This window comes from Tupaia chinensis, unplaced genomic scaffold, assembly GCF_000334495.1.
Source record: "Tupaia chinensis unplaced genomic scaffold, TupChi_1.0 Scaffold000070_1, whole genome shotgun sequence".
Taxonomy (NCBI): domain Eukaryota; kingdom Metazoa; phylum Chordata; class Mammalia; order Scandentia; family Tupaiidae; genus Tupaia; species Tupaia belangeri.
Genome location: NW_006159530.1, coordinates 6140649 through 6154369, shown reverse-complemented (window position 1 = coordinate 6154369; position 13721 = coordinate 6140649). Strand labels below are relative to the sequence as shown.

The window sequence follows — 13721 nt, the reverse complement described above, 5'->3', positions numbered from 1 at the left end:
CCTCATAGAGACCTTTAGGATTACTATGGGCTCACTTGGGGAGTCCAGGAGACTGTCACTATCTGAAGACCCTTCTCTTAATCAGAGTTTCAGAGTCCCATCTCCTCCCTGGGCAGGTACATATTTACATGTTACCAGAATTATGTAAACAAATGTCAGTAATTAAATCGTTGGTAGTCATGTTGGCGTCATCGTGCTGAGGTGGTCCTGAAAGTACTGGGACAAAGCAGTTACCATACTACTTAAACTGCTGGGAGAGGGGGAAGATTTATATTGTTGTGTATTAACTTCCAGATCATCTTCAAAAGACTTTAGTAAATGTTTACGTTTCTCTGTGAATGCTATGGTTTGAGTGTCCCCCCCCCATCGTCCATTGTAATGGCAGTAAGAGGGTAAAAACGTAATCTGAATATAGTACTGAATAGTGGGGTCTTTGGGTGTGATAACGTCATTAGGGCGAGGCCTCTGTGATTGATCTGGTGGGTTTATAAACAGAGAATGAGCTGAGAAGGCTGGCAGGGAGAAAATGGCGGGGATACAGACCTCTCGCGCTCTGCTTAAAGTCCTGTCTTTTACTGTTTTGTGACACCTTTGGACTTCGTAGTCACCAGAACTGTGAGTCAAATAAATTCGTTCTCTCACCTTCACCCAGTCTCAGGTATTTGTTAGTAACCCCAAAACAGTCTAAGGCAAGGGTGCTTTTAGTTTGTATTGATGTTTCTCCTTAATGTAACGGCACTAAGGAGAGGCTGTCCGTGGACAGACTGTCAGCCCTCAACCTGCAGCCCACTGGGTTTTCATGCTCCCATTCCACGGTGGTTTGGATTTGATCAGGGGACAGGGAGAACACCCCTCAGCTAGAAACAGAGACTGCGTCTTGTCCATCAGGGGAGAAGGCGTTTAGGGCAGAGAAGCCTTTGGGCACGCTCAAATCCCAAAGCTGAGGAAGTCAGTCATCCCACACAGGGAGACGTCTGCTCCAAATTCAGGCAATGCGCCAGTCAGCCGGCATGTAGCTGTGCTTGTTACAAGTCAATGCAGCCTTAGTCTTAATTGAGGGGTCTTCGAAAGTTCAGGAACGATGCATATTAAAAACCTGCATGAATTTCTTTTTGTATCAAAATAAACTTATACTTTAATTCCATTTTTCCATGAAAAAATAGGAGTCTCCCCATATAGTATGGTGATTGTTTATTTCTAAATATTATAAGTTTTGAGTAATTTATTAAAATTTCTGAAATATATTGCACTGTTTTCTGTAGTTACTTCTTCAAAACAGTTGTCTGCCTGTGTAGTTAAAAGCGTTTTTTTTGTTGTTTCTAGTAAATTAAAGCCTAAAATATTTTTTAAAGAATTATTTTAAGTTTGTTTATTTATCCACTTTATTTTAATTTGATGAGAGAGAGAGAGAAAGAAAGAGGGAAAGTGAGAAAGCAAGCTATCCTGCCCGGGACTTGAACTGTGGTTGGTCATATAGGAATCCAGCGCCCTTAACCACCACAGTAGCTGCTGGCCCCGAAGCCTAAAACATTTTAAGTTGTAGTTTGCTTTTTTTTTTTTTTTAACTTCAATTTTGATGACTGAAGCTTTACCTATTTGAGGGAGAATTTGGTAGAATTGTTTGAAAGGAAGAAAAGATAAGGTTGAAAAATTAGTGATAAAATTGTATAAATTGTTATAAGGAGATTCTAGCTTCGTGAAGCCAATTTAGCTATTCTTTACATTGCAAAAATGTTTTGAAGGTTTAAGCAGTACTCTTTTTTCTGTGCATTTATATTGTTATATAGAAATAATATGTATATCTACTCTTTTCAAAGAATGAATCTACTTGTAAAGTAGATCTAAACGTTTTCTTTCCTTTTTTAAAAAGAATTATTTAACTTAATTTATTTATTTTTATTTATTTTAATTTGACCAGAGAGTGACAGAGTGAGAAAGAGAGGAAAGTGAGAAAACAAGCCATGGGGTGGGACCTCGAACTGTGGTCGCCCATGTGGGAGTCCAGCACCCTTAACCACCATGCCTCCTGCCTGCCCTGATTTAAACATTTTCTATGGCAGCTGTAGTAGTACTAAATGATATTCAACATAGGTTAATGGGTGAGAAATAAAAGCTATAATGATTCGGGATGGGAGAGAGTGTCGCTGCTTGGTTTACTTCCGTTTGCCATGAGGAATATACCTGAAGTAGGCTAAGCCAGCAGCCAGCAATGCCAGGCCCACCGGTGCCATCTTTATCCAAGAGAGCTGGGAGGGTGAGCCGCTGTCCTCACCAGTCATCCGAGACCTCAGGGGCTTGATGATGCGCTCTCTCTGGGTCAGGATGGCTCTGCGGGCCCCATCCCATTTCCCTGGGCCCTGCAGGCGGTACTGGTATGGGGTACAGGGGCCAAAGAAAACCTCCAGGGCCAACTTGGGATCGGAGAGGAGGAGGAAGAGCAGGCTGGGCTTCACTCCTGCCAGGGCGGCGATCTCGTCCATGTACTCGATGTGATCCACCTGGATGGTGTGGCGGGGCGTCTTCACGTACCTGGAACCGAAGAGAAGAGTGGGGAGGACTCAGGGCCTCCCGGGGCAGAGAAGGACGGAGGGGGCCAGCAGGTGGAGTAGCGGCTAAGGTGCTGGACTCTCCCACGTGGGCGACCGCGTGGTTCCAGTGTAGGACTGGAGGCTTGAAACTCAGGCCGGTCACACGTGGGTGCATGCCCCAAATCCCAGAGGAGGATGGAGGAGAAGGGACTGTGCTGTGGCCACCCCCTGACAGGGGGATTTTCTCACTTTCCCTCCCTCTACCTCTCTCTAATGGGAGCACATACCTATGGCAAAAATCTAAATGAATAAACAAATACATTTGCTTTCATTCTAAAACAAAACAAAACAAAAGTGGATTTAAAACCCCAGGTTAAGAATTCCATGACACATGTGACGGTCCCCAGTGAGGTGCTATGAATGATTTATTTACCGTTTCTCCATAGCCTGTTTTCTCTGGGCAATATCCGCCATCATGTTCTTCGCTGAGGGTAATTTGCTCAGCCCTAGAAGGGAAAGTTCAGTCTGTCAGAATTCCTAGGGACAAGAAGGCGCCTTTTACTGCAAGGGGATAACTACGGTCAAGAAGAAACTGAGGATGAGCTATCGGGCCTTTCTCCGACGCTCGCTCCATACCTTTGAACACGCGGGTAGCCCAGCGAGACTGGAGCTCTGCAATAGGGAGGACGATGCCCAGGGGCTGGATGAGACCGATAACGGCCAGTGTGGGCTTCTCCAGGTCTGGCGGGAACATCAGCTTGTACAGGGACACCTCATTATTGCTAACTTTGATCAGCCCCTCAAGGAAAGGGAAGGAAAAGCTGTATCCTGTAGCGAAGACGACGACATCAATATTCTCTTCCACGGTGCCATCGTCAAAAATGGCATCTGTTTCCGTAAACTCCTTTACATTGGGCTTCACTTGGACTTTTCCAGAAATGATGTGATTTGGCAGGTCATCACTGAGAGTGGGATGCTGACTTAAAAGTCTGTATATAAAAATAAAAATCGCAAGTAAGCAAATATACAGAAAGGAAGCAAGGCCTGTGTGAAGAGGTTTAAGCCAACGATTCGAATTCTCACTCCAAACTTCTGTGTTTCTAACGGCAAAGGAGAGTAACTCTGTAGCCCAGTTACTTTAGTGGTTACCTTGGCTTCAGACCTTTTCAGTCTTATATTTTGTCTTAAAAACTTGTGTGTATCTTGTATTCTGTGCAATAATGTTTTTAATTTGTTTTTATGTTAAAATTTTTTAAAAGAATTATTTGATTCTATTTATCATTATTATATATAAAAGCGTGAAGAGCAATTATGGGCACTAGAGACAGCATGGGAGGAAGGTGGGAAGTGGGGGAGGATGAGAAGAAGGGAATCCAGGGGAAAGAGAAGTAAAACACTTAAGGGACACAAAAATGGAAAACTATCTTGGGAACCAGCAGTTAGCGTAATGGCCATGTTGCTGGACTCCCACGTAGTCGACAGCAGTTCGCGTCCTGGACCCAATGGCTTAAAACTCATGCTGGGCACGTGTGCGTGCGTGCCCAAGATCCCGAGAGGAGAATGGAGGAGAAGGGATTGCGGCGTGGCCATCCCCCTGGGGGGTGATTTCTCACTTTCTGTCTCTATGTCTTTCTCTGTCTGTCTGGTGAGCGTACGCACCCTATAGCGAAAACCTCTCCAAAAAAAAAAAAAAAATTGAAAACTATCTGTTGATGATAATGTGCCTGATAATATCTTTGACTGGACTAATATTTACAATATTCATGCTGGGAAAATTCATTTTGTATGCTGTAATAATATATAGTGATTGAATGCATAAAAATAATAAAATTAATGAAAAATAAAACAAAACAAAAAGAATTATTTATTTAATCTTCTTTATCATCATTATTATTTTAATTTGCAGGCATGTGAATTCACCAGAGAGAGACGGAAAAAGAGAGAGAGAGAGGGAAAGTTAGAAAGCAAGCTGCCAGCTCTGGGACTCAAACCGTGATCAGTCATGTGGGAGTCCAACGTCTATGCCATCTGCTGGCCCCATGTTAAAACATTTTAAATTACTTAGAACTGAGAAAAAAATGATACATGACTGTGAATCCTAGTTTGAAGACAAGTCATAGATTATCATGAGCCTTTCTTTCCACCTTCCAAATTAGTATCATTTGTAGGCAAAATCTCTCAATTAGATCTTGTCATAAATTTGTTGCAGAAGTAGCCATAAAGCATCTGACACTAGTACCCATTCAAATATGTGTTAAATGGCCAAGTTATTGCCTTAACTAGCTACCTCCAGGCATGGAGTCCATGTTTGAGAGAGGAAGAATGAGAAAAGGGAAGCTTGAGTCCATCAAGAAAGAAGCACACAGCATTGATTGAGGGACCATGTACAGACGAGGCTGCATCGTGTCCTGACTGCGAAAGCAAGAAGAGAAATTCCAGTAGGTGTTTTCACAGAGGTCATCAGGCTGTGGAGTCCATATGAGGGGGTAAGGAAGTTGACTTGGTGCTAGGGCTACACCTAAACACCTTCATCAGTGCCTGGGAATGTTTGAGGCTGCACGGGGACTCATATCTACAGGGGAAAGCACACAGGTGGCCAATATTTCTTGATCAGAACAGGGAAAAAAGTATGGACGCTAAAGCACCCAACATAAGGGTATGTGTGTGTGTGTTTCCAGTAATCCACGCTGGACCTAAGTGGTTCCTTCTCAACATGAAAACATTTTCTTCTATTATTTATTAAAATATTATGTTTCTTCCGTTTGTTTCAATTTTCCTTAACCTATAGACAAACCATTTTTTTCTTCAATTTATCTACTCTTGTCTTTAGTTGAGAAATTATACTGCTAAGCGCCAAAGAATATTTTGTGTACATTCGAGTCTCCATAAGTTCTCTTCATATTTATATGCAAGCTGACTTCTCTTTCGTCCATTTCCCTGGACCGTGTTCTGATTTCTGACTTGTCGTCTTCTCTCTGGAAGCTGCTTCCTTTACTGGGATGGGGTGTCTCTTTAATGGACACTGGAGCTGGTGTTGGGTTTTTGAGGAGCTCCTGTTGTGGCTGTTCTGCCGGCGACAGGGCAAAGTACCAACTGTAGGCTTCTGAGATCATCTAGCAAGTAGCCCCCTCTGTCTGAAGTGCCCGGAGAAAGCCATTCTGTCCTCTCACTGCTAGGTCCTTCATGGCCTCAGGGGGCTCAGACTATTCAGGTCAGTGCTAGAGCCAGGAAGTCTTCATGAAAGGCTGATTCTGACTTTCATTGAAGAGTTCCACATCAAGTTCTTGCCTGATATGCCACCCTGGGGTCCTCGCCGGAGTTCTCTGAAGCATGTCTGGCCAGTGGGAAGGAAGACTTGCACAGCTCAGAGCCTTGGCTGACTCCTGTTACCATAAGCCAGCTCCCCTGGCTCAGGGGACAAAACCAGGGTTGGGATTGGAGGGAAACCAATCATATACATGTTCTGTTTCAAAAATCTTTCTGTCTTTTCCCTTGTAACCAAGGCTTTTTAAAGACAAGCATGCAATAGTCACAAGATTATAATTGAGTGAAACTATTTTAATCAAAGTTATTCAGTCAGATGACTTATATCCATCCTAATATATATGTCTAGCTCGGACTTTTAATTTAGTTTATTTTTGAATTTCCAGAGAGCACATACGCTCACCAAAGACAGAAACAGAGGGAAAAAGCACCCTGCAATAAGGGTGCTTTCTGCAATCCCTTCTCCTCCATTTCTCCATCCTGTGGGGATTTGGGGCATGCATAAATGCCCAGTATTTTTTTTTTTTCAGAGATTTTTGCTATGAGGCGCGTGCGCTTACCAGAGAGATGGAGAGAGACAGAGAAACCAAGAAATCGCCCCCCAGGGGAGAATGACCACTCTACAATTCCTTCTCCTCCATTCTCCTCCTGAGTATGCATGCATGCACATGTACCTGGCGTGAGCTTCAAGTTGCCGGTTCTGACACTTGAACCTGGGTCGACCGTGCGAGAGTCCAGTGACATAACCATTACGCCATCCACTAGTCCCTCCCAGCATGATTTATAAGCCACAATGGCCAGGATTTGAATCACAGTCGGCCCTGTGGGATCTGGCTCCTCCTGTTAGGAGGCTATAGCATGCATGCACACGTACCTGGCGTGAGCTTCAAGTTGCCGGTTCTGACACTTGAACCTGGGTCGACCGTGCGAGAGTCCAGTGACATAACCATTACGCCATCCACTAGTCCCTCCCAGCATGATTTATAAGCCACAATGGCCAGGATTTGAATCACAGTCGGCCCTGTGGGATCTGGCTCCTCCTGTTAGGAGGCTATAGGGCTGGTCCTCAGACTTCTCCCTAAGTTCCACACCTACACAGTCACCCACTGGCTTGTTATTTATCTCCATCCAACTGCCTCATAGGCATCTCAAACTCAGCACGGCCAACAGGGAACTCGCAGTTTTCGCTTCTAAGCCTCTTCCGGATTGCTTCCCATCTCAGCTGCAGTAAATGGCCCACTACCCCCAATTACTAAGTACAAATCCTAGGGGTTCTTGATCCCTTCATTTCTTTCCCCTCCCATAATCAGTCCATCAGCAAGCACCGTGAGCTTCACCCCTGAGTCTATCCTGAACATATTCGCTCTCCTCTTCTTCACTCCTAGCATAGTAGTCCAAACTAATTTAATTGCTTCCTTTTTCTTTTTGATCTCACCCCCATTTCCCACTTCTATTTACCACAGAGCACTCAAGAGATCCTTTAACAAAGTCCATCAAATCATGACCTCCCTGGGCTTAAAATACTTAGTAATTTCTCTCTGTTCTACATGAAAAAGTGCTCAACAGCATTAAATCACAGGGAATGCTGATAAGAACCACGATGAGATGAGACTTCGTACCTGTTAGGATGGTGTCATCAGAGGGGCAAGCTCGTGTTGGTAAGAGTGTGGCGGAAGGGTCCGAGTGCACTGTTGGTGGGATGCACGTTGGTGCAGCCATTATGAAAGCATTGTAAAGGTCTCTAAAGAAGTTACAAATAGAACTGCCATATGATTTAGCAATCCCTCTCATGGCTATATACCCAAAGGAAATGAAATTACCCTCTCCTAAATATATTTGCACCCCATATTCACTGAAGCATTACTCCCGACAGTCAAAATACTGAAACAGCTGAAGTGTCTATTGATAGACAAATGGAAAGGAAAATGTGGTATATGTAGGTGTGTGGATAGCATTATATATACCACAGTATTATAATATATATTATTACATATATTTATGTATGTATGTCACAGTTTTTCAATTAGTATTTGTATATTAGTATTATAGTAGTATAATACTAATAATTATAATCATATGTTAATATAATAGTAACATTATGATATAATTATATTATTATAATAGTAGAGTAATAATAATTATAATTAAAATAGCAGTATATTATATAATATAGTATGTATTATTCAGCTCTATAAAAGAAGGAAATCCTGCTAATTGCTATAGCATCGATAAAACAGAAGACATAATGCTATTTGAAATAAGCCAGACACAGAAAGATAAATATATGATCTTGCTTAAATGAAGAATTTTTAAAAGAAAGGCAAAATATGTAGAGAGAATAAAATGGTGGTTACTGAGGGTGAGGGAAGGATGGGGAGAAAATAGGGAGATTAAGGTGAAAAGATACAAAGTTGCAGATGTACCGAATGAGCACGTCCTAGAGGTCTCACGCAGAGCATGAGGACTACAACTAATAATAATGTGCTGTATTAGGAGTTTTGGCTAAAAGAGTAGATTTTAAATGCTCTTGCCACACACACACACACACACACACACACACACACACACACAAAGAAAAAGGTAACTGTGAGGAGAAGGATAAGTTAATTTGCCTGACTACAGTAGCAATTTCACTATGATGTCATATATCATTATACACCTTGAATATATATAATTAAAAGAAAAATCCAAACATTGCCCCACCTCCCAGAAACCAGATCCTGCCCCTCTGGTTCCTCTTACACTGTTCCCCCCACGGACTTCTGTCTGATAACACCGGTTTCCTTTCTTCTGCTCTTCGGTGTCCACCAAGCGCCTTCTAGCCTAAGCATTCTGTACTTGTAGATCCTCCCATTTGGATCTTCTTTGCCTAACTTTGAAATCACTTTTTGATGCTTCCATTAAATTAGCCGTCTGCCTTCTTCCTCCAGTTACGTGTTTTTATAGCATTATCCTGTTCATTTCCTTCACCATTCTCATCACATTCTATAAAATTTTAAACTTATAGAATGTATCTTCCTCAAGTTGAATGCAATACAGCATAATAGATATTCGTTCCTGTGGTCTGAGTGTCCTTCCAAAATTTATGTGTTGATGTGACAAAATTAGGAGAGTGAAAACTTAATCCAGTCATGTTGGGTGGTGAGGCCTTTGGAAAATGATTGGGCATTGGAGTGGAGCCCTCATGATGGAGTCTTGGTGGATTCATCTAGGGAAGGAGCTAGACAGAGACTCGGGTGCAGATGCTCAGCTCTGGTCCCTGTGAGGTGATGCCTCAAGACCATGCGCCTAGACTGTGCCCAAATGTGGCCCCTGGACCTTCGTCCTCCAAACCTTGAGCTGAATAAACCTCTATTGTTATATAAATTACCCAGACTCGGGTATCTTTCTGTCATTAACAGCAGCATAGACCAGATTACTCATTAAATATTTTAGAAGGTAGGAGAAGGGGGAGAACATGAGAAAAGCAATTAAGGAGAAAAACAGAGGAAAGACATTTATGGAACACAGGTATGAATTATTATCTGCTGGGACCAGCAGTTAGCATAATGGCTATGTCCCTGGACTCCCACGTAGTCGACCGCAGTTCGAGTCCCGGACCTGGTGGCTTAAAACTCATGCCGGGCACATGTGCGTGTGTGCCCAAGATCCCGAGAGGAGAATGGAGGAGAAGGGATTGCAGCGTGGTCATCCCCCTGGGGGATGATTTCTTGCTCTCTGTCTCTCTCTCTCTTTTGCCCTATAGCAAAAAACCTCTCCAAAAAAAAAATTATTATCTGCTGATGATAACATGTATCATATCCTCAACTGGACTGGTGTGACATGTATTCACGCTGAGTAAATTCCCTTTACAAGCTAAGCGATGTATAGGGATTGAATATATAAAATAAACTTAAAACATACTCTGAATGAATGAATCAATAAATGCCACTTTCCTTTGTCTCTAAGACATCTCAGGAATTTCTTTCAGAATTACCTTTAGGGACAATTAAGTCTTCACATAAGGAAAACAGTTGTTGCTTTATGACCTCAGCCTGTTATCCCTCAGGTTGATACTGTGGCACATACTTTTATTTTACACTTTTAAATGTTCCTTTTTCCTTTTTTTTCTTTTCTTAAGTCAGCTCAGTACTGAGCCCCACTTCCATCTTTGGCTTTTCCACTTGAAGCTGGGATCGATGTGGTGTCACAGAGCACTCACGCCCAGGATGGGACCTTCCATGTGGCTTGTCCTGACAGCCCCTCCCACATCCTGCTCCTGATAAACTGGCTGTCCTACTGTGATTCTCATTGTACCCCAACACCGGTCGGCACCAGTCACCTTTCCTTGTTCTAGCCTGCTTTCAACCCTTCTCTTGCCTCTAAGTTTGAAGCCCGGTTGAAGGCAGGAGCGACGTGTTGTTTTTGTGCTTGGCACACAGCAATGAAATATCACATGGTGACGCTGAATGTGAGAAGGTGAGCCAATGGGCCAGGAAGCAAGCTCAGTTACATGCCGTAATACATATTCTAGATGCCAGACGAGCTTTATATTATTGAGTGCATGCGATTAACTGGCTAACGCGAATACTGTCAGGAGCTGACTGACTTCTCAGGGACGTCTCCTGTGGTGCCTGTTCACGTGAAGCCGTGGGTCCTACCTGTGCTGAGGCCGCAGGCCATAGTGTGCGTGATCGAATCTGGAGTTCGCTCTCCTCTCCAGGCGGTCATTTACTTGTGCCGTAGTCAATATTTTCTGAAGGAAACTATTGAACCGAGTGAAGAAGGAACTGTCCATGGGATACCCATTATCCCAGACACGGTGCAAAATCCAAGACCCTCGTCTGGTACTGAGGAACACCTGGGAGACAGAGACACAGCAAACCAGAGAGAGAGAGAAGCGTTCACACGTCACTTCTACTCCTATTTAGTTCACCACCCTGTTTTAAGAGTGTCCGCTACTGAAGATGAGGAGGGATAGAATGTAGCAGTGGTCGCCGTGTTGTGCTGTGTCAGGGCTGTCTGGATCTCCAGAACAAGGCCCAGCTGTGACACCAACTTTCTGCACGAGAAGCGGACATTTTCACTCACTCGTGTTTCAGTCTCATGTTTCTGAATTACTGTTTTCAAAAATACTGACATAACTATGCTTCATCTATAAATAAACATTTGCTTGTACAAGTAAATGATCATATTAATGACTATAAATTTTACCGTGTGGTTTGCATCAAAATCAAACATATATTAAGAACGTCAACGAATCGCATCATTCGGGATGAGGGTCCTGATGAACTGAATGTGACCGGAATCACCTTTGAAATATTTCTGTAACATGTTTGTAAAGGCTTCTGCATTCTGATGCAACTGAAAACATGGTATTATGAATTCTTGACTTGATTCCTGGTGCTTGTGCAATCTTGAGATGATTATGTGGACTCTCAATTCTTACTGGTCAAATATGTGAACTGTGAGAGGACCTTAGAAAGTTTGTGGAAAATGGAATTAAAGTACGAGCTTATTTTGGTAAAACGAAACTGAAATCCATGTATAGCTTTTTCATAACATACATTTTCTGAATGCACTTTTTGAAGACAGATGGGTGCTAGTGAATAAGTACTTATCTCTAAATACTTAGTAACTTTTTATTTTTACCAAGCTAAACTCTTAGTTAGTGGGTTAGTAGTAATTTTCTCCTAAAAACTGATTATAAATGATAACAAATAAAGACAAAGAAATGATAATCAAGATATCTAAATATATTTATTGAGTTTTCCATTAATTGTGGCTTTATTCAATGTGGTCAATGATTCTGAATGCAAAAGTTATCTTGTTTTGCTCAAAAACTCTAATTTTTCATGTGTAAAGTTAGACTTGTGTTCATGGAAATGTGTGTGTCACCTGTGTCTGCTATGAGAGTATTTGGATTGATTAGGGTCTTTGGTGATTCAATAAAATGTGGGGGGAAAACAGTGTAGAAAGCAAACATAGATACCAGAGACAGTGTGGGAGGAGAGTGGGAGATGGCAGAGGGTAAGAGATAGGGAATCAAGGATGGGGAAGAAAAAGCAAAACAGAGAAAACAAGAAATGGAAGATCATCTGCTGACAATAACATGTATGTTGATGTGCTTGATTGAGACAATATACAGTGTACTCTGGATGGAAAATCTCATTTTGTATGCTGTAATGATGTACAGTGAATGAATGCAAATAAATAAATTGAAATAAAAAAAACTCTAATTTTTTAAGAGGAGAAAACATACCGAATAATCAAGCATAGATAAACTTAGATAATTTGCTTCTGTCTGAAATAAAATATGCCTAAAGCAGAATTTAGTGCGTCACTCTCTTTTCTCTCATCATCACAGGTACATTATAATACTTCTAGTTAAAAGGAATATGTATTTATCTTCCTTGAGTCTCCTCCTTTTCCCGTTCTTTAATTCTGCCACCCAAATCTACTGACTCCCAATTTCTTTTCTTTACTATTCTTTGAAGTATTTTTCATGAGAAAAGTCAGATGAATTATATAACATGTTGTTTCATCTGTGCTAATGTTAGTTAACTCGACTCACGTGTTTTTTCTATTGCGAACGTGATGGATTTATTTTGGATTTATCTTCTGCTCCCCATGAATTTAAACACCTTGAAGCCAGGGCTCATAGATTTTGCTTTCTGTTTTCTTTTCTTTCTTTTTCTTTTTTTTTTTTTGGAGAGTTTTTTTTTTTTTTTTTTTGCTATAGGGCATGTGCGCTCACCAGAGAGACAGAGAGACAGAAAGCGAGAAATCACCCCCCAGGGGGGATGGCCACGTCGCAATCCCTTCTCCTCCATTCTTCTCTCGGGATCTTGGGCACGCACACACACGCGCCTGGCGTGAGTTTAAGCCACCGGGTGTCTGGGACTCAAACCCTGGTCGACTATATGGGAGTTCAGTGACATAGCCATTACGCTAACTCCTGGTCCCTTTTTTTTTTTTTTAGAGTAAAGTTAAACTTCACTTTACAGTGTTTTTTTCTATATACAAAGAATTATAGCACATGCTTATGGGGACTCCTAGCACAAGGCTCCCCTCTTTTTCAGTAGGAGTTTCACTTACAGCTGACAATCTGTTCACTTTCTTAGCCCTCACAAGAAGCCCAGCTTACATTTTGGATGGCACCTATAAACATGCAGGGTTCCCAGATGAAAGCTGCTTCCAGGGGGAAGTGGTTGAAAGTGAACAAACCTGTCTTGCCACGCGACTGAGCTCCACGGCAATGTCCACTCCGGAATTCCCAATGCCGACCACTATGATGTTCTTTCCTGCAAACTCCTCGGGGCTTTTGTACTCCCGACTGTGGAAATAACAGCCTTTGAACTTCTCAATGCCTGTGGTAAAGAGCATCTCATTACGAGGAGTACTTTTCATAGTGCTAACTCAGCACGTAGGAGGAAGCTCCGTCCTGAGGAAGCTGCACAAGCGAGACTTTGATTCTGGGTCAGCAAACTGAATATCATCATTTGTCCTAAGTATATAATCTTATGTTTTACAGAGCTCAGGAAGAGAGAGTAAATTCGGAATCAGTACCTGTGGATTCTAAATATAGACCTGTGACCTTATAAAGTATTTAGTAAATAGTAGATCTATCACTCTTGGACCATCAAAAATGAAAGTTTCAGGAACCAGCAGTTAGCGTAATGGCTATATCGCTGGATTCCCACGTAGTCGACCGTGGTTTGCGTCCCGGACCCGGTGGCTTAAATCTCACGCCGGGCGCGTGTGCGTGTGTGCCCAAGATCCCGAGAGGAGAATGGAGGAGAAGGGATTGCAGCGTGACCATCCCACCTGGGGGGTGATTTCTCGCTTTCTGTCTCTATGTCTCTGTCTGTCTGGCGAGCGCACGTGCCCTATAGCAAAAAACCTCTCCAAAAAAAAAAAAAAAAAGTTTCACAATTTCACTACAGTCTA

At 42.3% G+C, this 13721-nt stretch overlaps 1 protein-coding gene across 1 annotated transcript in view; it reads right to left on the bottom strand.

Annotated features, from left to right (window-relative positions):
- Window positions 1-2153: 2153 nt before the first annotated feature.
- The window catches only part of LOC102493182 (dimethylaniline monooxygenase [N-oxide-forming] 5), a 22365-nt gene continuing 10797 nt past the window's right edge, over window positions 2154-13721 (bottom strand). The window contains exons 4-8 of the mRNA XM_006142270.1: window positions 12999-13141; window positions 10433-10632; window positions 3165-3517; window positions 2962-3034; window positions 2154-2529 (exon numbers count right to left, since the gene is read on the bottom strand). Coding sequence (XP_006142332.1) covers window positions 2154-2529; window positions 2962-3034; window positions 3165-3517; window positions 10433-10632; window positions 12999-13141 — 1145 coding nt within the window. The remainder of the gene's footprint in view (window positions 2530-2961; window positions 3035-3164; window positions 3518-10432; window positions 10633-12998; window positions 13142-13721) is intronic.